The 23,935-nt window shown below is 45.8% G+C and overlaps 2 protein-coding genes across 11 annotated transcripts in view; one reads left to right on the top strand and one right to left on the bottom strand.

Moving 5' to 3' along the window:
• Window positions 1-90: 90 nt before the first annotated feature.
• Window positions 91-15,575, bottom strand: CRYZL1 (crystallin zeta like 1). 7 transcript variants are annotated; one of them, XM_032101237.1, is made up of 16 exons: window positions 15,137-15,250; window positions 14,846-14,932; window positions 14,049-14,120; window positions 13,152-13,229; window positions 12,599-12,671; window positions 12,159-12,203; window positions 10,850-10,918; window positions 9,633-9,766; window positions 8,738-8,849; window positions 5,780-5,803; window positions 4,733-4,831; window positions 3,609-3,730; window positions 3,272-3,377; window positions 1,800-1,845; window positions 1,258-1,399; window positions 91-458 (listed from the first exon to the last, which is right to left on the bottom strand). In XM_032101237.1, exons 3-15 carry the CDS (start codon window positions 14,112-14,114, stop codon window positions 1,300-1,302), a joined length of 1,074 nt encoding a protein of 357 aa, XP_031957128.1. In that variant the 5' UTR covers window positions 14,115-14,120; window positions 14,846-14,932; window positions 15,137-15,250; the 3' UTR covers window positions 91-458; window positions 1,258-1,299. The 7 variants fall into 7 exon arrangements, with proteins under 7 accessions (XP_031957128.1, XP_031957129.1, XP_031957130.1 ...); XM_032101238.1 differs by lacking the exons at window positions 91-458; window positions 15,137-15,250 and adding an exon at window positions 15,476-15,575 and having other exon boundaries at window positions 977-1,399; XM_032101239.1 differs by lacking the exon at window positions 91-458 and having other exon boundaries at window positions 977-1,399; window positions 15,097-15,250.
• A 231-nt stretch (window positions 15,576-15,806) lies between these two features.
• The window catches only part of ITSN1 (intersectin 1), a 104,090-nt gene continuing 95,961 nt past the window's right edge, over window positions 15,807-23,935 (top strand). For 3 of the 4 annotated variants that reach the window (XM_032101224.1, XM_032101223.1, XM_032101221.1), the window contains exon 1: window positions 15,807-15,958. The gene's annotated coding sequence lies outside the window, so the exon portion shown is untranslated. The remainder of the gene's footprint in view (window positions 15,959-23,935) is intronic. The other variant, XM_032101227.1, reaches the window with a different exon arrangement.

The following is a 23,935-nucleotide window of genomic DNA, read 5'->3' as shown; positions in this document are numbered from 1 at the left end:
TACTACTAAAAAATCTTTCACCTGCAGGTTTGTCACTTGCTGTCCTTGGTTTTTAAACTTGTTAATTTCTTGTTTCATCTGCTTTACTTTGGAAACATTGAAGCAAAACTGAGCAACATCAGGGAAAAACTCCACAGCTGGGTACAAGGCTTCCGAACCCGTGCGGGGCTCCCGGCCGATTCACGCGCTCCGGACCGTGTGTGCACACGGGCACAAAGCACCTCTCCTTTCGAGCCTGCACTGCAGCATGCAAGGATAAAACCAGAGTCACTCCTGATTTCATCAGCTTGCCGTGCATCATTTATCCAGCACCTCCTCCAGGTCTGGTGAGTGAGAGGAGACAGATCAAGTGTGGTTCTGGATAATCTATTTTGTCTCAAATTTTCCCACTCCCGACACTGCTTTGACGTGCCCATGTCCATGGTTTGAGCCATCCACGGTGAAAATGAGCAACATAGCTGAAAGATAAAAAAGTATTTTTGCTCTCAGAGCATGTAGGAAGGCACGTGCTTTGAGGAAAGAAAAATGCAGTTCATTCCCCACTGCTGACTTGCAGACAGGCCACAATCATGGATAATGCTGGAGAGACAGACCTGGGCTGTGCTGAGGTTAAAAGAAGGGAAGTGAAAGTGCACAGCACAGGGAGATATCAAAGGTAACAAGCTACATTAAGTGCCTCAAACATCTGACTCACACAATTCCACCAGCCTGGGGACTCTGGATTTACCAGGTTTACTGCCTTAGTGCTGAAAGGAAGGCAAAGAGCTGGAGGAAACTCCTGCTGTCATTACCACATCCTTCCCTTCTGGCATCCTTGCCAGCCTGGATAGTTTTGCCTGTCCTTTGCTTGAATAACCATTTAAAATATGGATTAAGGTCTTTAAGTGTAGCATTTGGTCTCAGTGCACTCAAAAGCAAAAGGTAACTATAAAGGTAACTACTGGCAGGGGCTGGAGAAAAAAAGACTAATAAAACCATCTTTTTTTCCCTCTTTAATTTCTTAGGGTAAACCAACAGCGACTGCGTTTGCCTGTAGATGTTTCTGACATTTGTAACTGGGGCAGGGCAGACAAGATTTTTATTTCAAGGCTCCTTCTTTAGAAGCTGCTGATGGGAACATTCTGCTCAAGGGAATTAAAAAAACCCTGAAGTCATGGAAGCTTCAGAGACCATTTGTGCTGAGGTACAAAGGATGTTTAAATTCTGTTTACAGAACTGCCTGCAAGTGTACGCTGATTTACTCCACAAATACATTACATTTCTTTATCTTCCCCAGGCTGAGAAATCAGAAGTTGTGTGTCAGAACTGGATGACTTGTCTCTTTCTTGCTTGATTCTTCTGAACTATTTCCATAGAAACTTTGGCTTCGTACAATGGGATCGGTTCATCCAGCTGAGGCCTAAAATGAAACAGTAAAAAGTGCTGGTGAGCACACTCAGAACAACAGAAATGTCACAGGACAGATTTTACTTCCACCGTGTCAACCTCCCTCCTCCAACAAAGTAACAGTTTTATGGCTTTGCTCCAAAGCACAGAAGAAGGGAAAAGCCCCAAAGCTAACAGCAGCCAGGAGTCAATTAAAAGATACCCTTCTTGCAGGGGGAAAAAAGGGGTGGTGGGGAGGGTTCTGCTCAACAGCCATTGTTATCCTGGCTTTAAGGGAAGGGATCTTCCATTCCTACCTTATTATGGGAGTCCTCCTATCTCCTGAAGCTCTGCTTAGGAGTGTTAGTGCCGGCAAGAGTTTTCCAATGCTAATGCTGAATTAAAAAACCCACAAAAAACTCCACATCTCTCACCTGAAAACGCTACTTGATAATTTCTCCATGATATCTTCTAGGATGGGTATCCAAGAGGACTGTTAAGGAACAGCAACAGAGCTGGAGAGAAATCTCTTTACAATCACATTTGCTGGTCAGAGCCCTGTACTGATACAAACCCAGCAGGATCAAGGCAAAATGAAAATGAACCTCAATTCCAGGCTTTAGATCAGATTTTTGCACTTGTTTCTATATCAGAAACCTCCTTTCCTGAAACAGGATGCAGAAATGAAATATGGAATATTTCAATTATTTCAATATGCAAATACTCAGTATTTCAATATGAAATACAAGTGCAGCCTGCACTAGTACAACATCAATCAATCAATCAATAACCAATGGCAAAATGGCAAATCAATAATCTGTGCAAAATGAAGAGAACAGATTTTGGGACCAGGTAGCTGTTGTGCCTATTCATACAGGCACCTGATAAAAAGCCAAAATGGAGCTGAGAACACAGCAGAGGCTGGAAGTTCTTGGAGCACCACTGCCATGTGAGGGGTCTGCGAGTTAATGACCAACAGCCAAGACAGCACAACACACAGGGCTGTATTCAGTCTTCGTATGAAACTCAAACAATAAGGTTCATCCTTCATTTTAAGGGCAATCAGGTTGACATTTGAAGCTCAAGTTCTTTTAAAAAGTGATCAATTTGTGATTTCTTCAGATGACAGTAATGCCAGATGCTCCAGAATTTCACAAGATACACAAGTCCCTAAAGCCAAAAGCACCCAAACCTTCCAGGGCTGAAAAAGTCCTGCCCGGGGAGCTCAGTGCAGCTGCATCAGCCCAAATGTAGGAGACATTCCTTTTCCTTTTCCCAATCCACATTTTCCCTCCATAAATTTTAGGTACAAAACAAATCAGTACATTTTATGTACATAACATCTCTGTACATTGCAAATAAAGGAAAGGTTAGGAAGCCAAAACACTTCCACTTTTGCAGTGAACACGAGTGCATTAAGGTTACAGGTGATGTGTCTAATGCCCAAAAGCACAACAACAACAACAAAATCCAAAATGTCACTTGCATAAAATAAAAACTTATAGAATCAAATCTTCAATTAATTGGTTCAATACTGAACCAAAATAGTGCATTTTTTTCCCCAGAATGGATGTTTTGCAGCACTACTTTTAATGAAGCTTGTAGAGACATTTTCAAGGCCAGGTTGGATGGGGCTTGGAGTAACCTGGAGAGTGGAAGGTGCTCCTGCCCATGGCAGGGGGTGGGGTGGGATGAACTTTAGGGTCCTTCCCACCCAGTCTGGGATTCCATGATATATTTAAAAGGAATGCAGAAAATACCTTAAAACCTGAGTGTCTCTTATTCTTTAGCTCCACCTTTCAGCTGAGTTGCAACACTGGGCAGCAGAGAACCTCTCAGTGGGATTTCCCAGCTGTGTTTTCACTCCTATGAGCAGTGAGAATTCCACAGGACCACCAAAGGATATCGAGATATTTCCCCTGCTGCACATTGGACAAGTTCCAGATCTCATCGTTCAGGAAGGACACTGTGGCTCCCTTAAGGAACAATGAATGGCTGTCTGGAGGATCCAGCTGAAGCAAATTGAAGAAAAAAGAAAAATGCTATTTAGTTCCATTTTCCTGTGAAAAAATAAAGGTTAAATGGTTATTTAATAGAGATGGTTAAACCAAACAAAAGCCCACCCTTTGCCCACTCTTAAAAGTGAGGAAACTTGTAACACTGATGGGTTGAAAGGAGAGTTTTATGTGTCTGTATCTCTAGATTCTGTGGGACAAATCACTCCCTGACACAGGCATCTTTACCTGCAGGTTCTTTTCCATCGTTATCCAGTGTCCCCCAACCCCAAGCAGAGTGATGATGTCGTGTTTGTGAGGGAGCAGCTGGGATTTGGAAGTTGGTTCATCTTCAGCACTGTATAATCTCACTGGGGAGCGAGAATAAATTCATTTGAGCTCAGAAGAAAATGTAGAAAATTCAACGTGTATTTATTTCCACACACTTCAGTGGAAATCTAAGTTCTTTGGTTGTTTCAATTAAAAATCATTGAAAACTCTGAATTTATTATTTTATTTATACCCTGAATATTTTATATACTTTATTCAGAGTAATATTTTATAATAGCTCTGAAGTTACTATTCAGAGGAATATTTTGTTTATATATATAATATAAATAGCAATAACATAGACTAGCAATATAACTTATTTTATATAGTATGTAACATATTAGTATATATATTATACATAATACAGTATATATAATACATAAAATGTATAAAATATATATAATACACAAAATGTATAAACTATATAATACATAGTATATATAACATAATGTATAATACATAAAATACAATATATAACACACTATAAAATAGTGTTATATATACTATATATAGTGTTATATATACAAAAGAATAGTACATATAATATAAAATAATATATAATTAAAATATATAAATGATATAACTATATACTACTATATATTTACATACTATTTAGCTATATACTACCATATATTTACACACTATTATATATAAATACCTATCAGCAATGTTATATATAGAATATGTAACAATAGCAATAAATAGATATAATATGCAGTATAATAATATGTAATATTTTATTTACATATATTTAATTTATATTACTCTGAATAGTAACTTCAGAGTTTTCACCTGTTAGAGTTGGTTGCCAATACAGGTTGACAGTGCTGTTAATTAGGGTTAATTTCTGTATTCAGACAAGGCAGTGTAAACATTGATGTCACAGCTCCACTCTTTGAACCCATTTTTTAATTTTAGGCAGAGGAATGTTTCAGCCCCGTTTAGCGGCTGCCTAAGAGATGTTTCCACTAGTGGGTGATAGAGGAGCTCTGTGGAACAACGCACAGAAACGCCCAGGGAAGCAGGCACTCCCCAGGGAGTACCTCCGGCATCCAGGACGATGTCCACGCCCAGCCCGCCCGTCTCCTCCAGGCAGCTCTCGGCCACGTCAATCTTCCCATGGGACACGTCGATCACTCGGCCTGCCGGAGCAGGACACGGCGTTAACTCCAAAAAAGCCAACTTTAGATCCATGACAATGGAGTTTAGATGCTCAAAAATGAGAGCTCGGATTCCAAGCAGCACACGCCGTTTCTGGACTGTGCAGGTGCCACAAATGGGTTTGCAGCCACACCCAAAAAACCCCTGGCACTCCTTTTTTTTTTCATTTTCAACCCAGTGCAAAATCAACACCAAACAATATAAATGCAGAAGTTCAACTCATGAGTCTGTTGGCCCAAAAGGATAAAATGTGGCACTCTAAGATTAGAAATCCTTCTCTAAGTTCATTCTTTACTATTCTTGTGCAAAACTACCAAGTCCTGGCTCTCTGGGTCATTCATTAAATGTTTAGATGAAGGGATTTACATCTGCTCTTGAAATATTGCTGAACTGAAAGCCACCAACACATTTTGCTGTCCTGTATCTATGATGCCCTATTTATGGTTGGTTATAAAGATGAACCACCGAATCAGGAATGAGAGAATCCCAGACTGGTTTGGGTTGGAAGGGACCTTAAAGCCCACCCAGTGCCACCCCTGCCATGGCAGGGACACCTCCCACTGTCCCAGGCTGCTCCAAGCCCCAATGTCCAGCCTGGCCTTGGGCACTGCCAGGGATCCAGGGGCAGCCCCAGCTGCTCTGGGCACCCTGTGCCAGGGCCTGCCCACCCTCCCAGGGAACAATTCCTGCCCAATCTCCCATCCAGCCCTGCTCTCTTTCAGGCAAAAGCCATTTTTAATATAATAACAATAACACAAGGGCAGAGAAGGAGCAGCTACTGGTTTTGTTTCATCATTATGAGGAAGAACAAACATTTAGAAACTAAACAGGCCAAAAACTTCACAGCAAAATGAGAACTGAAAGAACATCAAAGAAATTTGGAGGCCCATTTCCAGAGGCTCCTGGCCTCAGCTCTGATCTGTACTTACCCACCAAAGGCTGCCGGCCTCCTTCTGGAATGTGATCCCAGCAGCAGGGAAGGAAGGAAGGAGGGAAGGAAGGAAGGAAGGAGGGAAGGAAGGAGGGAAGAATAAAGGCAAGGAGCTGGTCATTAAGGATATTAACAAATCATCAGTTAATACCTTGGGTTTAGTTCTTTTTGTCACTTCAAATCCCCAATTAAATCATAGGATGCATTAAAATCCTAAGTCATTCCCTCTCTTTTTTTACTGAAGTCAAATGATTTCACTAGAGACAACACACGGTCAAAATTTACTGAAGATGGAATAATAATTAATTAATTAATGATAGTCACATTCCCCATATGCAAATAAACCCCCATAATATACTTTTCTTCTTAGTTTTCTTCAGTGAGGAAGTTAAAAGATTTTCTTTAATGGGGCAATTTGACACGGTATTATTTCTGCAAATAATTTCACCTTTTGAAAATAATTCTGGTTTCAGAGGCCCAAAGCCTGACTGTCAAAAAGAAAGGCCAGAGTTCCATAAGTTTGACTATTCTCTCCTTTCTGTTTAGCAAAAATGTCCTTAACTCAGAACAATAATTCAAACAGTACTTATCAAAATCCTGGTCAACTTCCTTCCTAAAAAATGCTGAAAAAAGTTCTCACCACTGTGGAAAAGGCCAAGCAATAAATTGTAATATAATTTTCCATCATCCTTTGTCATTTATATATTTCTCACAGGACATCTGTAAATTAGTTCAGTTTCTTCTGCTGTGACTTGCACAATTTCCAAAGCAACATTTTTCTGACTGGCAAAACTTCAGTCTCTCTCCTCCTCCACTGTTTGGGAGGCACAGAAACACCAGGATTCCACAGCCTGTTCCCAGAGTTTGCTCTCCCCCAGGAAGTTCAGCTGCAAAATTTAAGCCCTGTCACCCAGAGGATGTGCTGGGGGTTTAGGGACTGTGCTCAGGAGAGCCAGGACATCACTGGTGGGTTCTTAGCAGAGGCATCCCCTGACAGCTCAGTGCTGGTGGCACAGAAAAAAAATCTCACAAACCAAACTAAAAAAATAGCAGGAGGTGCCCTTGGGAGCAGAGGAAAAATCTGTGTATGTAAAGATACTTTTCCTTGTGTTCTCTAACAAAAACTCATCTCATTACTTAAGGAATATTCTGTCTCCAGCCTGAAACACAGACATTAAAATGTCAAAATTTGTTAAAATCCCCTCCTTCCTTCTATTATAATTTTTACTCCAGAGATTACTGAAGACAAAAAAAGCCCCATCCTGTTGGTCCTGAACATTACCAGGAACTTCTACTTCAGGCACTGGAATCACACTGATTAACAAACAAACCAAAAAGCCTGAACACTTTTAAAAGCTTTTTGCTTTTGCACTCAAACTGTTTCTCTCTTTAATGCTGTACCCAGGTTCTATTTCTTTATTTGAAATAAAGTTGCAGTTATCATTTTTTCCCCCTCAGCCATTCCAGGAAGCAGCTTGGTATGCTCAACAATGATAACACAAACTGCTGCTCACTGAAAACTTTGCCAAAAACTAACCAAAAACCCACTGAACAGCACAAAACTAAATATTCTCCACCCACAGACACAAGAAGCCACTTAGAGCTTGGGTTACTTAGGATCTATCTGATATTAACATTCAAAGAACTTTAAAATGCTGTAAAAAGTGAGAATGAAATTGCCAAGTCCTTTCTTAGCTCATTATTTTTTCATATAATTAGCAAAATATACCCATAAAATATTACAAAAGGAAGTTAGGTCTTTCATATTTCCTCTTTGGCCCTGTAACAGCTGGTGCAACAAGGCTCTGCATAGCAACAGCATTCCCAAAAATCCTCCAGTTCTGATGTCTGCCACCACTACTGGTGCAGTAAAATATACAAACACAGAGACAGTAAAATAGGCTGCTGAAATAAGGAAAAAATAGGGGATTTTTTTGTCAAACTGCAAAACCAGAGTTAATATCAAGCTCTGGAGAAATCAGCCTGGCAGGTGCTGCATTGCCAGCACCATCACCTCCTGCAGCTGATTTCCCCCAGCCCAGGGGGGCTTTGGTGGATGCAGCTGTGACCATACAGATGTGGCTGCACAAGGCTTCCCCCCAAAGGCATTTTACAGCTGCTGCTCTGTAAGCTTCAGTGAATGACAACAAAAATCATACTCTGAAAAAGAAATCTGGGGATTACACTGCAGCACTTGGTATTTGCAGGAGGAAATAGCAGGCACCAGTTTTAACCTTTTGCTGCAATCCAGCCAGACTTGACAATCCATCCTTTATTTTAGAACTGTCTGAAGAGAGGAATATTCCACTTTCCTCCACAAAACACCATTGAAATTTTGATCAGAAAAGATGCCAGTAGCTCCTACACAGAGTATTTTCTCATGTTACTTTCAGAGGAAAAAAAAACCAAACTTGAAGTATCAAAGAGAAGAAAGGGAAGAAGTCAGGGAAGAATGCAAGTGTTGTGTGTGAAGCCAAGCTCCTTTAGAAAGCAGGAGAATGCAGAGCCTGTGCATGTCCAGCTCCAGCTGTGCAGTACCTGAAGCTTCATAAGCACTGCTAGGAGTAATCTGAGCCTGCTGAGTACTGCATGTCAGGTGTGCGAGCCCGGGCACACACTGGGACAGGGGTGAGTCAGCAATCCTTCCCTCTGCCCACAGCAACCAGTTCAGCAAATGAAAAGATTTCCTGAGCACTTAGGCCAAAAGCCAGCACTCAGCACTACTGGAAAGTACTGCCAGTCATTACAACTTAAATGGAGAATAAAAATGCCATTAAGTACAGCTAAACCAGAAATTAAATACCTGTGGAGTACAGAACAAATCTGAAAACTATTTAATTAGGCTATTTATCAATTTGTATTTAATTTTTACTGAAGTAAGTCTCTAGACCAGATAGAAGAAAATATTTTGAGACTTTTTTTAGGACAAACTTTAGCACTGAAGGGTAAAACTCACCCCCAGTAGGTCTGAGCCTCTCGAGGTACTGCTTGTCCTCCAGGCTGTGGGCAGTGGAGATGACTTTGGCCCCTCTGTGTTGAGCCAACTGAATCGCGATGGTACCAAACGGCTGAGAAAGGAAAAGCAGGTTCATTGACTAATTTATTAGTTCATTTATTTAGAGCAACAATTTGATGTTGTTTAAGAACAATTACATTGCAAAGGCCACTCAGGAGAGTACCCAGAAATGAACTTACTCCTGCAACAAAACACAGCTGAACCAAGAATTGAATATTCCTGGATCTGCTTCTGTCCTAAGTGAAGCCAAAACAAATCTTTTCAGTGACTGGGAAGCTCTGAATGAACTTTTAGTCATTAACTGGTTCTTGTTGTCAACAAAATAGCTCAGATTCTACTTTAATTACCACAGCCACCTTCACTGCAGTTGGAACTCAGAGCTTGAAGGAAGAAAAGCTCCAAGGAAAAAGCCCCAGCCATGTTTACATTACAGAGCCTTGGCTAAGGAAGCCCCACATCTTCATTAGCACTAAGAACTGCAGGGATGTAACTCCAATTATTTCCATCCAAGAAAAGGTAAAAAGCAGAGCTGGGAGAGGACTGAAAAATAAGGCATTTTCCTGCAGTCATCCCTGAGGACTCAGGGCAAAACTGTGCTGTTGTGGAACACGGGAACACCCTCCCTCTCTGCACCCCCCACACTCCAGGCAGGACAATACTCCTGGCTCAGGATCTCACGTGGGAGGGCCCTTCCTGCAAATCCATGAAATGAAGGGCACTGCCAGCAGTCCCACAGAAGCCCTGGTGAGTCCCACTGTGAGAAATGCAGGGGCCATGTGCTAAGGGAGTTATTTGCACAGAGGGAATCTGTGATTATTGCCCAGCTGTTACCCACACTTGCTCCATCCAGGACGAGGACACTTGTGCCAGGAGACAGCTGGGACAGGTAGTGCAGGGCCGTGTACGCGCGGAGCCCGTCCCGGACCGTCCCGGCTGCCTCCGCCCAACAGACCTTCTGTGGCTTGTGAACTGAGGAGGGACAAACACACACACACACACACACACAAAAGAGATGGTAAAAAACAAAAAACCAGGAAATCCCTAGGGCTGATTTAGCAAAACCTGCCACAGCGAGTCAGGAAGACTCCGCCTGCAAACAGCTCAACAACAGCAACTCCGGTTTCCCTCTCATATAGTAAGAAGCCATGGAGAGGATATTTTACCATATTTTACATAATGAAAGTAGGGATTCCATTTTGGTATGACCAAGTTTAAAGGAGCCACCTCATAGCTACGCAGCTGGAATTCATAAGCAGTCACAGAAACAACAGGACACGAACGTAGATTTTAGAATCCCAGATTGGTTTGGGTTGCATGGGACCTCAAAGCCCCTCCAGTGCCACCCTTCCACTGTCCCAGGCTGCTCCAAGCCCTGTCCAACCTGGCCTTGGACACTTCCAGGGATGGAACAGCAACAGTTTCTTTGGGAAGAGCAAATTTTGAGCAAAATAATAGCTTGCCCAAGGTAACAAACTGTTGGAAGAAAGACAGGGACTCCCACATTTAGTATTCCACTCATCAAAGTAATTTGTGCCCAGAAAGGGAAAACTGGAAGGTCATAATAATGGAAAACAATGTTTCAATATTAGGCTTTCCCTGACCCTCATCCCCGAAAATTCCTTTCTCCAGTTCCAGTCTGCTTGTTGCATCCTATCTGTTAGCCTGTTCCCAAGTGTTGTTGCTGGAATGAGTCAAAGAGAGGAAAAAAGCAAATTTCTCCTCATTAAATTTTTTGACAGATTAAGAAAAAGTGTAGCAACAATGAAGCAACAAAATGAGAAATTAAAAGGGAAAAAAAAGGGAAAGGAAAAGAGTCTGCTTGTGTGGTTTAGGCCATTGTGAACTGTGAAATGGTGACAGCAAAGAAAAAGAGCTTGAGAGCATTGAGGGTTCAAATTGCTGTGACTTGGTGGGGCAGCTGGCATGTTGGAATGTTGGAATGGAAGGAGTGTGCCCAGAGGTCCAAGGTAAAGGGCTCCCTGTTAGAAAAGCTAGACCGAATTCTACAGATACAGTAAAAACAATTATTAGCAAAATATATCATTTACATACCCAAATAATGCTCGTGAACCAGGATAACTTCACAGACACCAGACTCCTCAGAATCCAGGGGCAAAATTCCTGGGAAAAAAAAGGAACACGGACTTGAATCTCACACAAGCAATCGTTCCAACCAAAGCACTCTCCCAAGGAATTCCCTGGTCCCACTTGGTCTGGGCTCCGTTCCCTCCTGGCAGGTTTGGGACAGGTAAGAGAACCTGGCCAGGTCCTGCCCGGGGTGTCTGTGGGGACGAGGCGGGTCCAGAGGTGCTTCTACAGCACTTTGGGATTGAGGGAGGAAGAATGGGGACACCACCAAGTGCTTTTTGGTGCTGTAGGTGTCATTTTTGTCTGGTGATGTCTGAACTCATTCCACACCCTGAGTGTTCCCATTCCACAGAGGATGGATCTGAGGCACGGAGCAGCCACCCCACAGCCCCTCTCCCATCCCAATTCCTGAACGTGTGGTTCAGCAACAAAGGCACAGAAAGAAGCAGAGGAAGAACACATGGGAATGTGGGAGTGCTAAAAAGCAGGAATAGGAAAAAGGACGTGCAGGAAAACTGAACTACCCAGGGAAGGCAGAGAAAGCAAAGGCAGGGTAGGCAGAAAAAACCCTCCATCCTGGTCATAACTGAGCTTTTTACCTTCACTGGCCACAGAACTCTCCTGAACAGGAGGTTCTGGCACCTGCTCTGTCTCCTGGATTAATGTCCCCTCCATCCCAGGGAAAACCATTCTTTTCTTCCCTCTCCCACACAAATCTCACACTCCATTTAGACCAAAGGGCTTTGCCTAGCACATTTGGCTGCTGTGTCCAGTCTTTCACAGTTCCCATTAAAAATATGCTTGTGCACACCTGGAGCTGTCTCCAGGGTTTATCCAGGGAATAACCAGTCTAGAGGAGCTGCCCGGAGCAGCTCTTGTGCAATGAGGGAATAATGCAAGAAGGACCACAATCCCCACACACACATTCTCCCCACATCACTCTCCACTCTGTCCTATTTTCAGAACTTCAGTCATCCTCTAATCCTTTGATTCAGCACACAAAATATAAACAGGTGTGAAAGAATGTCCCTAAGAAATAACTCTTCTCTCCTAAGGCATTCATTCACAATTTGTTGGTTAATACAACACCATATTTCAAATCCTAAGAGAACATTCTTAGAACAAATTTTCCATTTATAAGTTATTCATGTGACAGCAATTTAATTTTGAAAATATATGGTTAATTTAGCCTTACCAATTATTCTAACCTCAGTCATTCATTATAAAAAGATGACTGACTGTCAGTTGATGAGGCAAACAAGCATTAACTTACCCACCACTTCGTCATCTGGCTGGAAAAAGGTCACCTTGCTTCCAACTCACCAAGGAGAGGTGAAAAGGAGGAAAGAAGGGAAGAAGATAAATATTTATAGCTGGAATGGGATGTGCATTTGGAAGCACTGGTTATCACTAGCTCACAAAACTAAAGATACACATTTCTAGTGAAAAAAAGGAATTCTATTGATTACACACATACCAAGCCCAAGTGCTGAATTCCCTCAGCCACAGAGAGTTCCATGCAGGCACACCCAGTGTGTGTCTGAGAGCCAGGCTGGACACTCCACCTCAGGGGAGGGGCCCCAGTGCAGCACTGGGAGAACAATCAAGGAAGCAAAGAGCTCCTGCTCCTAAGGTGCCCTACCCAAAGAGGAGTTCTTTGTTCTGACTGTAATCCCTGCTCCCTCCCCTCCCTGGGCACTGACACTCACTCACCTTCCAGCACAACTCCCGAAATCTCTCGCCCAACAGGCACAAGTTCCTTCTTCAGTTTAATTTCTGACAGGAGCTAAATGAAAACAATGCTTCCATCAGTCTTGCTATAAGGCTCTACCCTTGCATGTTTATTATCATCTTACAGTGTTGGATCACCACAGTAAGCTTGGGCCATTATCAAATCGTTATCTAAGGGGGAAAAGTACACAAATTCTTCAGTCAATACTAGACCATGGCACTGAACTCTGTATTTAAATTTAAAAGCACATTAAAAAGCAGGGAGTTACTACCAGCCAAGCCAACCTGTGACTTAGAGTGCAGATGAAGATAAAAGGGATTTACTGCAAGAGATCTCACACCTGACAACTGGTCTGTCTCCATCAATTAGGAACCACATTCCAGATGCTTTTTATTCAGAGATGTGCAAGACCCCCAGAGCAGTCCTGTGCCCGTTCTCAGCAGCAAGGCCACAGCCTCAGCTTGTGCCAGTCACCAGGCAAGGGCCATGGAAACCACAGACACCCCCAGCTTCTACAAAACACTGAGCAAATACCTTTGTATCCATCCAGCTCAGAGCACAGGCTCTGACCTGCACTTTCACATCGTGGTCTCTGGTGGGAGGAAGGCTCTCCTAGGACAGATTCACAGTTGCTACATTAGACAATGGATGTGCCCACGGGAGCTTCTCCAGCTCCTGAAAGCACTTCCCCACTTTTCAGATTGTTTTGTAGGCAGAACAGGCAGGTTTTTTCAAGGAAAAGAGGATTACCACACTATTTTGGATACATCTGTATTACTATTATTATTACTGCTATTATTATCCTCCTCATCATCATTATATTATGATAGTATTATTGCAAAGTGGTCACTAGACCTTACTTACCATTATAATCATCATTATTATTATATTACTATATTATTATTGCAAACTGACCACTAGACTTTACTAAACCTCATCAGACAATGACATTATTTTTCTGTTGAGGCCTTTTTTTTCCCCTTTATCTGAGACACAAATCCTGACAAACCCACTGAGGTCAATATTCAAGTCCAAAATGAAGTCCAAATGGCATCAAATAAACAACCCCTGTAAGAACTGTTGTTCTAATCCCAAAGCTGATAAATTCCTCAAGCTCTATTTCTACTTTTTCAGTGACCAGAAAATTCAGCCAGGAAATGTGGACCCAGGGTTCATTTTTCATGCCTGCAAAGCTTGTTTGTAAAATTTGGACACCAAAACTGCAGAGAAATCCAGGACTGGTCTTGGCAAGTGCTGCCTGATGAAAAAATACACCTCCCCTCCCTTCCTTTGGCTGCCTGTGTGTGCAAGGATCCCACCAGTCCTCTCCCAAGCCTGCAGAAGATTTCAGTGCTTCAATTCCCCCGTGGCATTCAGCCAAACTCTCCTCTCCCACTCCTGATGAACAGAGCTGTTCTGATGGGAACTCACTCTTTCCTGGAACACAAATGTCATTTCCTCTCCAGGAGAATTCTGCTGACCGTACAAGGCCTTCATAGCGACCTGAAAAAACACAGCAACCAAACGGTGACATCTGCAGTGTCTGTAGGGCAAACAAGGAATTAAAGCCCTGTTAAATTAAATTGGAACACTCTATAAGAAACACAGCAATTGTTTGCAGGCAATTTGAGTCTTTGTGATACAGAAGTTCTAAACCAGATCAACAAGTTTAGCTGGCCATAGCAGAGAAAATACACAGGACTGAGGATCACAGAATCCCAGACTGGGCTGGGTTGGGAGGGACCTTAAAGCCCATCCAGTGCCACCCTTGCCATGGGCAGGGACACCTTCCACTGTCCCAGGCTGCTCCAAGCCCCAATGTCCAGCCTGGCCTTGGGCACTGCCAGGGATCCAGGGGCAGCCCCAGCTGCTCTGGGCACCCTGTGCCAGGGCCTGCCCACCCTGCCAGGGAACAATTCCTGCCCAATCTCCCATCCAGCCCTGCCCTCTGGCACTGGGAAGCCATTCCCTGGCTCCTGGCCCTCCATGCCTTGTCCTCAGTCCCTCTCCAGCTCTCCTGGAGAATCCCTTCAGGTATTGATAAACGTACAGCAGAAAAGGCATTGAATGACGTAGGATTTACTGACGGGTGCCCCATGCAGTACAGGGAATCTTTGCCACCCAGCCACACAATTCAGACAGGGGCAGTGCAAAGGGAATACAGGGAATACAGGGAACACAGGGAATACAGGGAACACAGGGAATTCGAGTCCAGGAATACAGCGAACCTTACGTGTGACTTCACCAAAAATCACCGCTTGGGTTTCTGGTCTCCTCTCCCGACACGGCCCGTGTCGTCCTCAACAAGCAGGAACCTTTTAGAAATGAAAAAAAAATCCCAACAAAACTGAGTTAATAAGGAAAAATGAAAGCACGGAGCAGAGGCAGGAAATCATGCGACCATTATTGCAGCACTAATCCCTGAGGGACCACCCCGAGACCCCGCACACGTCGGGCCCGTGTTCGCTCCGCGACCCACGGGCAGCCTCCTAAGGGCTCCGAGAGAACCCGCCCCGCACCGAGAGGCTCCAACAGGCCCGGGCCGACCCTCAAGGGCTCAGGGGCTCCGGCTCCGCGGGACTCCGGAACGCCGCGACGCGCCCGCGGTTGCCATGACGCTCCTTCACTTCCGCCTCTCCTCTCCGGCACCGCCCCCTCGGTCCGCAACCAATCACAGCCTCTGGCAGCCCCGACAGAGCTTGCGATTGGTCTTGATGGCCGCCACTCATGGTGAAAGCTGGAGCGCGATTGGACCCCGCGGATGTCACTCATTCCATGAGACGAGGAGGGAGGCTACGGCGCCCGGGCGGCCTCTGGGACGTCGCCAGGGAGAGGGAGGGGACGCCACCCGCAATTACCTCACGAATTAACACCGTATGCACAACGAAGGCCCCGCGCGCAGGCGGCGAGGAGGGAGCGCGGCCGCCCCTCACCGCTCCCAGAGGGCTGACCCCCTCAGCCTGGCAGAGCCGTGATTGGTCGGGGAGGAGGGTCCTGCCGCTGTTCCGGCCTCTGATTGGTGATCTGCCCTGCCCGTCCCGCGGGGGGCGGGCGGAGGCCGCGCGTCAGAGCGGGGCTGTCAGAGCCCTGATTGGCCGGAGGGGGCGGGGCTCTTCCGTTTTTCCGGTCTCTGATTGGTGGAACGCCCTGCCAGTCAGGCGGGGGCCTTGGCCGCGCGTCGGTACGGCGGCCGCGAGGGGCTCCTCCCCCTCCCCTCAGACGGGGCGAGGGCGGCGATGGCGCGTCCGGCGGAGGCGGCTGCGGGTGCCGCTCCGGCCCCTCCGGCCCCTCGGTGCCCTGGCCGCGGCCGGGGCTGTGAGTAGGGCCCGCACAGACATGAGGTACGGCCTGGCGGGACGGGGGCAGCGGGGGGCGCGGGCTGCGAGCGGCGGCGGTTCAGCCCAGGCCGGCGGGGGGGCAGCGCCTCAGCCCCTCACGGTGCCCGGGTGTGTCGCGGTGCCAGGGCCCAGTTTCTGCTCCTCGCTTCCTTCGGTAGCCGGGGCGGGCGGTGAGTGATGCTGCGCCCCTTGCTGTGGCCGGCTGCCTTCTCCTCCTCCTGTTACCGTAACGTGTGGCGGTACCGCCGCAGGGTTTCTTCAGCGCCTTAAGTCACCTTGGTCCCGCTGCGTCCGGCCGCTGCTCCCTACACCCGCTGTGCCCTGAGCGAGGGGAAGGAGCAGGGCTATCCACTGGGAATGCCATCCCTGGGGAGTGCGCTCCGTTGGGAATGCCATTCCCTGGGAACGCCATCCCTTGGGAGTGCCGTCCCTTGCGGCTTGGAAAAGGGCACCAGTGGAACGAGGAAATGTTGTCGGGGCGTCGGGAAAAGGAAGCCTCTCCATGGATGGGGTTGTGTCCCTGTGTGTGCCTCTGCCTCGGATGAGCAGACAAGTTTGTGGATGACATTCCCTGTGGATAGCTTTTGTTCTGATTCAGCTGCTGCTTTATTTGGGGTGAAGTATGGGGTTTGCTTGCAGAAAACAACGTTTTCTGTGAATTCTGTCTTTCTCTGCCCCATGAAGGGAAAACACTACCATGGCTCACCAGAGAGTATCGTTTAGTAAATAATTCCTATTAGCAAACCAGCTAGCATTTCAGGTGGGAGAGTGTGGTCCTTCTTAAAACAAGAAACACTCTGTCCTCCTCTACCTCTTCCCACTGCCCAGTTCCAAAGTGCTTTTTGTTTACAGCTTGTATGGCAATAGCTGTCGATATTAACTAAATATATATTGGAGTCAAGCTCCAAATGGATGCATTTTCTTTAATCAAAAATCCAAACTGTATTTTGGGTGTTGATGACTCTGGAGAGTGTTACTCCACACGGTTTCCTTCTTTCTTTTACCTTTTGTTGTAGTCACCTGTGACTTCCATTGCTGAATACGACCTGGTGATGTTCTCACACAGGAAGCTTCCTTAGGACCTGAGGAGCGGCTGGAGCTGGGCCAGGGCGGGCTCAGGCTGAGAGCAGGGAAAGGCTCTTCCCCAGAGGCTGCTGGGCACTGCCCAGGCTCCCCAGGGAATGGGCACGGCCCCGAGGCTGCCAGAGCTCCAGGAGCGTTTGGACAGCGCTGCCAGGGATGCCCAGGCTGGGATTGGTGGGGTGTCCGTGCAGGGCCAGGGCTGGGACTGGGTGATCCCTGTGGGTCCCTTCCAGCTCAGGATATTCTGTGGTAGTTTATAGCAGTGAATTGATATCAAATTCTCCTTTCTCTTTTGAAATTCCCCCACTGCACCCCCAGAGCCCTGCCTGAGAGTCTGAAGTGTGGGAGGAGGACTCTTGCATTTCTCTGCACCCCCATTCCCAGCTGCAGGAGGGGGGTACCTGCCTATGGATGCTGAGCAGGTGTCCTAACTGCATCCCAACTACAGGTAGAGAAAACAGCTGCATTTTCTGTTCCCTCAGAGCTCAGGCTGTGCAGCTATGGCTGTAAATCCCAGCAGGCTGAGCCTGTCCAGCCTGCGTGATAAGCCCTGGTGTGCCCTCCCTGATTTTGGCAGCCTGACAGGGGTCATGCTTTGTGCAGACGAACGGTTTCCGAACAGTTTCTCCAGTGTCTGAGGCTCAGACTTCCCTGGAGCTGAGTGGGCTGCTCCCTGCACTGGCTGCCTCACAAACCACACTCCATTCTTTCAGTTCCTGTGTTCCCTCTGTAATATCCCACTGTCTTTCATTCCACACAAGATCCTTTGCAGAGTAGCTGTGTTGATAATTTTCCTTTATGTCCCGATTCTTAGATGAAGTAAGAATTGGGGTCTCAAAGCCGTTAGCTGCAGAGCCTGTTCCGTCTCTTGCTGCTGTTTGGTGCCCTTTCCTTAATGCCTCTAATAATGCAATTAGGGTAGATTTGGATTCAGGAAAGAATGTGAATCTAGCAGTGAAATAATTCTAAATGATGACGTTGAATAGCCTTTTCTGGTCTGTCTTTGTACTCTAATCAGGGATTGTAATTTTAGCTTTTAGTAGGATGACAACAGGGAAAAGAGTAATAGAAGAATAAAGAAAAAAAAGTTAAGGAAAAGACAAGCAGTGGGTTGAGGAATGGGGAGATCAGCGGGGTGGAAGTTTTCTGTAAGAAATCCTTCCCTGTGAGGGTGGGCAGGCCCTGGCACAGGGTGCCCAGAGCAGCTGGGGCTGCCCCTGGATCCCTGGCAGTGCCCAAGGCCAGGCTGGACACTGGGGCTTGGAGCAGCCTGGGACAGTGGGAGGTGTCCCTGCCATGGCAGGGGTGGCACTGGATGGGCTTTAAGGTCCCTCCCAGCCCAGCCCAGCCCAGCCTGGGATTCTGAGGTCAGGAGTTACCAGCCACATTTTCCTGTGCTGTGTGCAGTAGCAGAGCAGAACGAACCAGCAGCAGATTGCTTTGAGGGGCGCGTTTCCGCTGGGGGCGGCTCAGAGTTGACCTGCTTGGAACCAAAGAGTTGTGAGGGGTTTTGGTTTCTTTTACCATAAACCAACCCAAGGGCTGCCTCAGCTGCTGTTGTGTGCTGGGAGCTTCGAGTGCTCATTGCTGTTGTGTTGGACACAGCTGCTGAACTTGGGATGCCCCCTCCACAGCAACTTGGTTTTGTTTTTACTTGCCAAGCATGAAATTGGGGTGGGGGGATGGTGGACAATCAGAAGCAGGGTCCAGGCTGAGATCTGGTGATAAATGACTTGTGCACAGAAAACCTCACTGTGAAGTGCTAAAACCTCTGTGGGATTTGTGGGACAAATCTGTTACCCTCTGTTAAAAGTGCACTTTGTATAATTTAAAAAGAATATACTGAATTCCACTGATTATTTTTGGCTGGCATTGTCACTATAGGCACGTGTTGGGATTTTAATTGCAGATGGTAGGATTTATAACGGTATTTGCCAGTCCCTCATACAACAAACATAAGCTGTGAGGTTTTGGAGAGCACGTGGATGTGTCTGATGGATCCACCTGTCTGGAATGAGTCTCTCTCTTGAGCTCTGTGTGTGGCAGGGCTGGAGGTGGTCAGGTTCCTGACAGAGAAATTCCAGCTATAGCTGCAGGAAAGCACTAATTACTGATAGTAATTAGAAACTAATCTCTTCTATGCAAACAGGGCATTGTCTGTCCCCTCCAGAGGATCAGCTTCTTGACCAGAATAGAAAATTTCTATTTAATAGAAATTAAATAATTTTGAGTAGGAAGGAGTGAAGAGAGGTATCCCTGGGCATTCCCAGGAAGAAAGGGTATTCTAGTTTTGATGCAAAAGGTACATTTTTACAGTATTCCCTTCACTGCAATCAGTCAAAACACAGAAAACTTAACTGACATAATAAATCCTTGGTTTGGTTTTCTCTTATCAAACTTACGTGTGTTGGATATTGTATTTTACTTTTTCATGTGTTGTTTTTAAGGTAATTGAATTAATTAGTGTTAGTGTCCAAGTGGACATCATTTCTCTGTGAAGTCAGCTTTTCACAAGTTGTGTGGTAAAATGTATGTCTGGGATTCTGAAATAATCATGAGCGTCTGAAACCTCAGTCTCTGCTGTGTGTTTCTCTTCCACAGCAGTTTCCAATCTCCTTTCCTTGCATTGTCCCTCATGGTTGTGTGTGCCCACAGTTGTGAGAGCTGACCTCTCAATCCTGTGAATTTAAGAGTAAGGTTTTGTGGGATGGCAATCCTGGAAAATCAAGGGCTTGATGGTATATTCCATATTACAGGTAAATATACTGCTACTGGTAATGTAGATTAGCAAACCCTAATGACACTATTAAAATTATTTCACTGCAGACTCATTGTCTTAAAAGTTCAGGTTTTCCTTTGTGTTTTGATCCTTTGGATTTCCATGGAGATTCTCTCCCTCAATATCTTTGAAGGATCTAGCCCTGGGCATGACTAATTGGCTGTAAATGACTGGGCAAGGGTTTAGCTTTGCATCATCTCAAGGTACAGTTTTACTTGCTTCATAGAAATGCACAGTTTGTAGGAATAGTTATTAATATACTTTGAAAATACACAGAACACCTGGATTTAAAACCTGTGGTTCCTGAAGGAGGGTTCCCATGGAGCCACCTGGAATGGTTGGCACCTCTCTGGAGGACTCAGAATGAACCTCCTCTGGAGCACATGGATTTCTGTACTTCCATACAGAACTGTAAATATTTACAGCATTTAAATATTCCTGTAAAATAATCCAATCTACCAGAGGGCAGGGCTGGATGGGAGATTGGGCAGGAATTGTTCCCTGGGAGGGTGGGCAGGCCCTGGCACAGGGTGCCCAGAGCAGCTGGGGCTGCCCCTGGATCCCTGGCAGTGCCCAAGGCCAGGCTGGACATTGGGGCTTGGAGCAGCCTGGGACAGTGGGAGGTGTCCCTGCCATGGCAGGGGTGGCACTGGGTGGGCTCTGAGGTCCCTCCATCCCAACCCATCCTGTGTTAGAATCACACGTGCTGTGAGTGTGTAGTCCAGGTTTCCCAACCTCCCCCTGGGATTCTGCAGGGCTGCTGACATCCAGAGGGTGCCCATGGCAGAGCTGCTTTGGGGAAACAAGAACTTTTAGTCTTTTCTCCCAGTACTTTTAAGTCTCTGTTTTGAGTCCTTAGGACCAGTATATGAGAGAAATGTTTAAATGGTGTCTGGTTGTATTTGTGCAAAAGAGCACCCACCATCTTGGGGGGAAGGAGAAGAGGCATCTCCTGTTTTCTGCCCGATGCTCATCCTGCCAAGCACACGTGGACTTTTTGTTCCTTGCCCTGCCAGCTGAATTGTGAAGGAGAGATTCAACCTTGGCTGCTGGGCAGGGAATTCAGCTGTGTCTGTACAGCCTGAACAGCCTCAGCTGCCCAGCTAGCTGAGGCTGGATAAAGGCAGCTGCACATTCAGCTTTCAGAGGTCAAGGTGAGTTTGGGAGGGCTCTTTTGATGGCAATCTTTATATTGTGCTACAATATAACACCTATGATTGTGTGCTGGAAACTTACTGCTTGTATCTTAAGTGTTCACAAGACTGATCTGAAAACTGAAGATAGAATCGAGCTAATTTTGTGTTAATCACAAATTAAACACAGAACTCTGTTAATCATCATGTCTTTATAGTGATAAAGTCTCTTATTCTACCTGTAAAAATACATTTTTTCATTTATATTACAATTTCAAATTCCCAGGCACCAGGTTATGGGCTGGTCTGTGCAAGGTGCAATATTTAATGATTTTTAAGTAAGTTTTGCACCTGGCCTTCAGGTGTGGACAGATTCTGTAGGGATTCCTGTGGTTTTGGTGAGGAGGTGCAGCCAGGAGCTCAGTCACCCAGTTCATAAATCTTCAGGGTATTTTGGGGAAGTACAGTTAATTCTTACAGACAATCATAAAAGCTGACAACTTGAGAGCTGTGTTTTGTAACGAAATGCCACTAATCTGGTCATGTACTAAATGGGATGATGTAATCATTGAATTTCTTGAGCAAAAATCCTGACATTTTCCTTTGAGTCACATGTGAGCCCCAGCTGGATGAACTCAGCTCTCTGGAGCTCACAGACAGACAGGCTCCTGTGATACTCGGCGCTGGGGTTGCTGGCTGTCTGTCTTGCATGGACATTTGGTGTGATTTGGTTTTTTTAGAGGCAGTTCTCTGCCCTGCACCTTTGGTGCAGCTGCTGCCTGTGCCTGTGGTTGCTTTCCCAGCTCCCTGCCTGCAGCCATGCCCATTCTTACCTGTTCTTTTTTTCCTCTTTTTTGTCCTGCATCTTTATGTCTTCATTTTAATGGTCCCTTGAGTTTCAGCATTATCTGAAGGCTGGCAGGTGTTCTCTCCCTTACCCTTTGTATTTTGATGTTCATAGGTTCTGTTCTGTTGGTGATTGTAAGGGCCAATCCCAACCAGGAAAAACTTTGTAACTGGAACTGGGTTGTAGAGAGAGATCGGAAATACTTTAAAAATTTTCTTCCTTGTTAACACCTCTATTCTTCAGTGTGGGCTTGAATTTCAAACAACAGAATAAATGTCAAAGAGAAGAGGGCAGATGTTTTTGTTACAATAAAGTAGTGTGGCATGAAGTTACTGTAGGTGTTCAGGGTAGTATTAAATTTAAAAGCAGACACATAACAAGGTTTTCCCCTATCCTTTTCCAACTGCTCCTCATAGTTGTCTTTTATATATATGTATTTTTTAAATTCTGGTTTGTAAAATTTCTTTTCAGAGGAAGAGTTCAAAGCATAAAAGTGTTGAAATATGTTTTCACATAAGGTCATCTATCTTGAATTCATGGCAGGACATTGTGGATTTTTGAAGTATTTAAGGACAAAGTTGGGAATCAGCCGTTACCCAGCTTGGAAACTTCTGCATGTTCTGGTGTTCTGCTCTTACTCTGTTCTTCAAACCACATGAATATAATGTGCTCATTAAAGAACAAACAGCAACCTGCTATTTAACATAATGCAGGAATTTTAAGAAATATGACTGAAATCTAGTTTTTGTGGATATTTTCTGCTGAGAAATGAGATTGCTTCAAGGAAATGTCAAATAATGATGACATGACCAAAGGAAGAAGGCAAATGCAATTAATTTTTTGGGTGGTGTAGCACTTGATGCCGTGCTGGCATTACTGATCAGCTCCAGCTGGCGCTGGCTCTGGCTGTGCTCAGGAATCTCTGGCTTCACTGGGGTCAGTGAGTCTGTCTCAGGGTTGGAAATTCCTGTGGGCCAAGGCTTCTTCAGATGGCTTTGGTGGGACAAAAGGGGGATCTTGGGCTTGTGAAGAGGAGATCCTCAATTTATCCTCCCGTTTGGTGCTTCCTGGTCTCTGACCCCAACCTGCTGACAGGAAGCTGAGGTGTTATCCATGCTCAAAATGTGCCTCCTTATCACAGCTGTTATCAGAGTAATCTGAATGGAGCTGAAGCTTGTGCAGCATTTTCACTTTACCAGCTCCATGCTTTTTTTAGGTTGTTTAGTCATCCTTTTTGCAGAGTCTGAAGTTATGGATGGCCAGTAAATCCCAGAGCTCTGTGCGGTGACTGGAAAGCTCTTGTGACACAGGAATAGGAAGTTCTCCAGCTGCAGTCTGGCAGGATTGCCTGGCATGGATTGTTTGGTGCTGCTCTTTCAACTCCTCATCTAAATCTGAGGGCATTGCTTCAAACTCGTGCTGTCTGCAGATGATGCAAGCAGAACAATTTTGCTTTGTGAGGAGGGAAGAAGCTGCATCCTTTAGAGTCAAGTGCTTTCAGTGTTACTCTGAGCTGCTGACAAATGCTATTGTATGGCTTAAAAAATCACTTTGTCTGTTTTAACTACTGGGGATATTTAACCCAAAGAGTTTAATCTGCTTTTTAGATCTTAAAACCAAACCCCCAAGTACCTCTCCTCTGTCCCCCCCAGCTCTACATGAACATGTGGTGCCCTTTCCTGGTCTTCCCTCTGGTGAGCAGGGGCAGGACCCAGGGAGCGGCTGGAGCTGGGCCAGGGCAGGCTCAGGCTGGAGAGCAGGGAAAGGTTCTTCCCGCAGAGGCTGCTGGGCACTGCCCAGGCTCCCCAGGGAATGGGCACGGCCCCGAGGCTGCCAGAGCTCCAGGAGCGTTTGGACAGCGCTGCCAGGGATGCCCAGGCTGGGGTTGGTGGGGGGTCTGGGCAGGGCCAGGGGTGGGACTGGGTGATCCCTGGGGGTCCCTTCCAGCTCAGGATATTCTGTGATTCTCTGATTTTAGGAAATCTGGCAAAGTTTTCTGTTTATCTCACTTGTAATTTGAATACAGTCTTTGTACAGCAAAATGTAATGTGGGATCTCTGAGCCTTTAGACACCACCATTTCACAGAATCCCAGAACCCCTGAGGCTGGAAAAGCCCTCCCAGCCCAGCCAGGCCCAG

The sequence above is a fragment of the Corvus moneduloides genome, chromosome 2 (genome assembly GCF_009650955.1).
Source record: "Corvus moneduloides isolate bCorMon1 chromosome 2, bCorMon1.pri, whole genome shotgun sequence".
Taxonomy (NCBI): domain Eukaryota; kingdom Metazoa; phylum Chordata; class Aves; order Passeriformes; family Corvidae; genus Corvus; species Corvus moneduloides.
The sequence above is the reverse complement of the archived record's forward strand: the minus strand, read 5'-3'. Positions and strand labels throughout refer to the sequence as shown.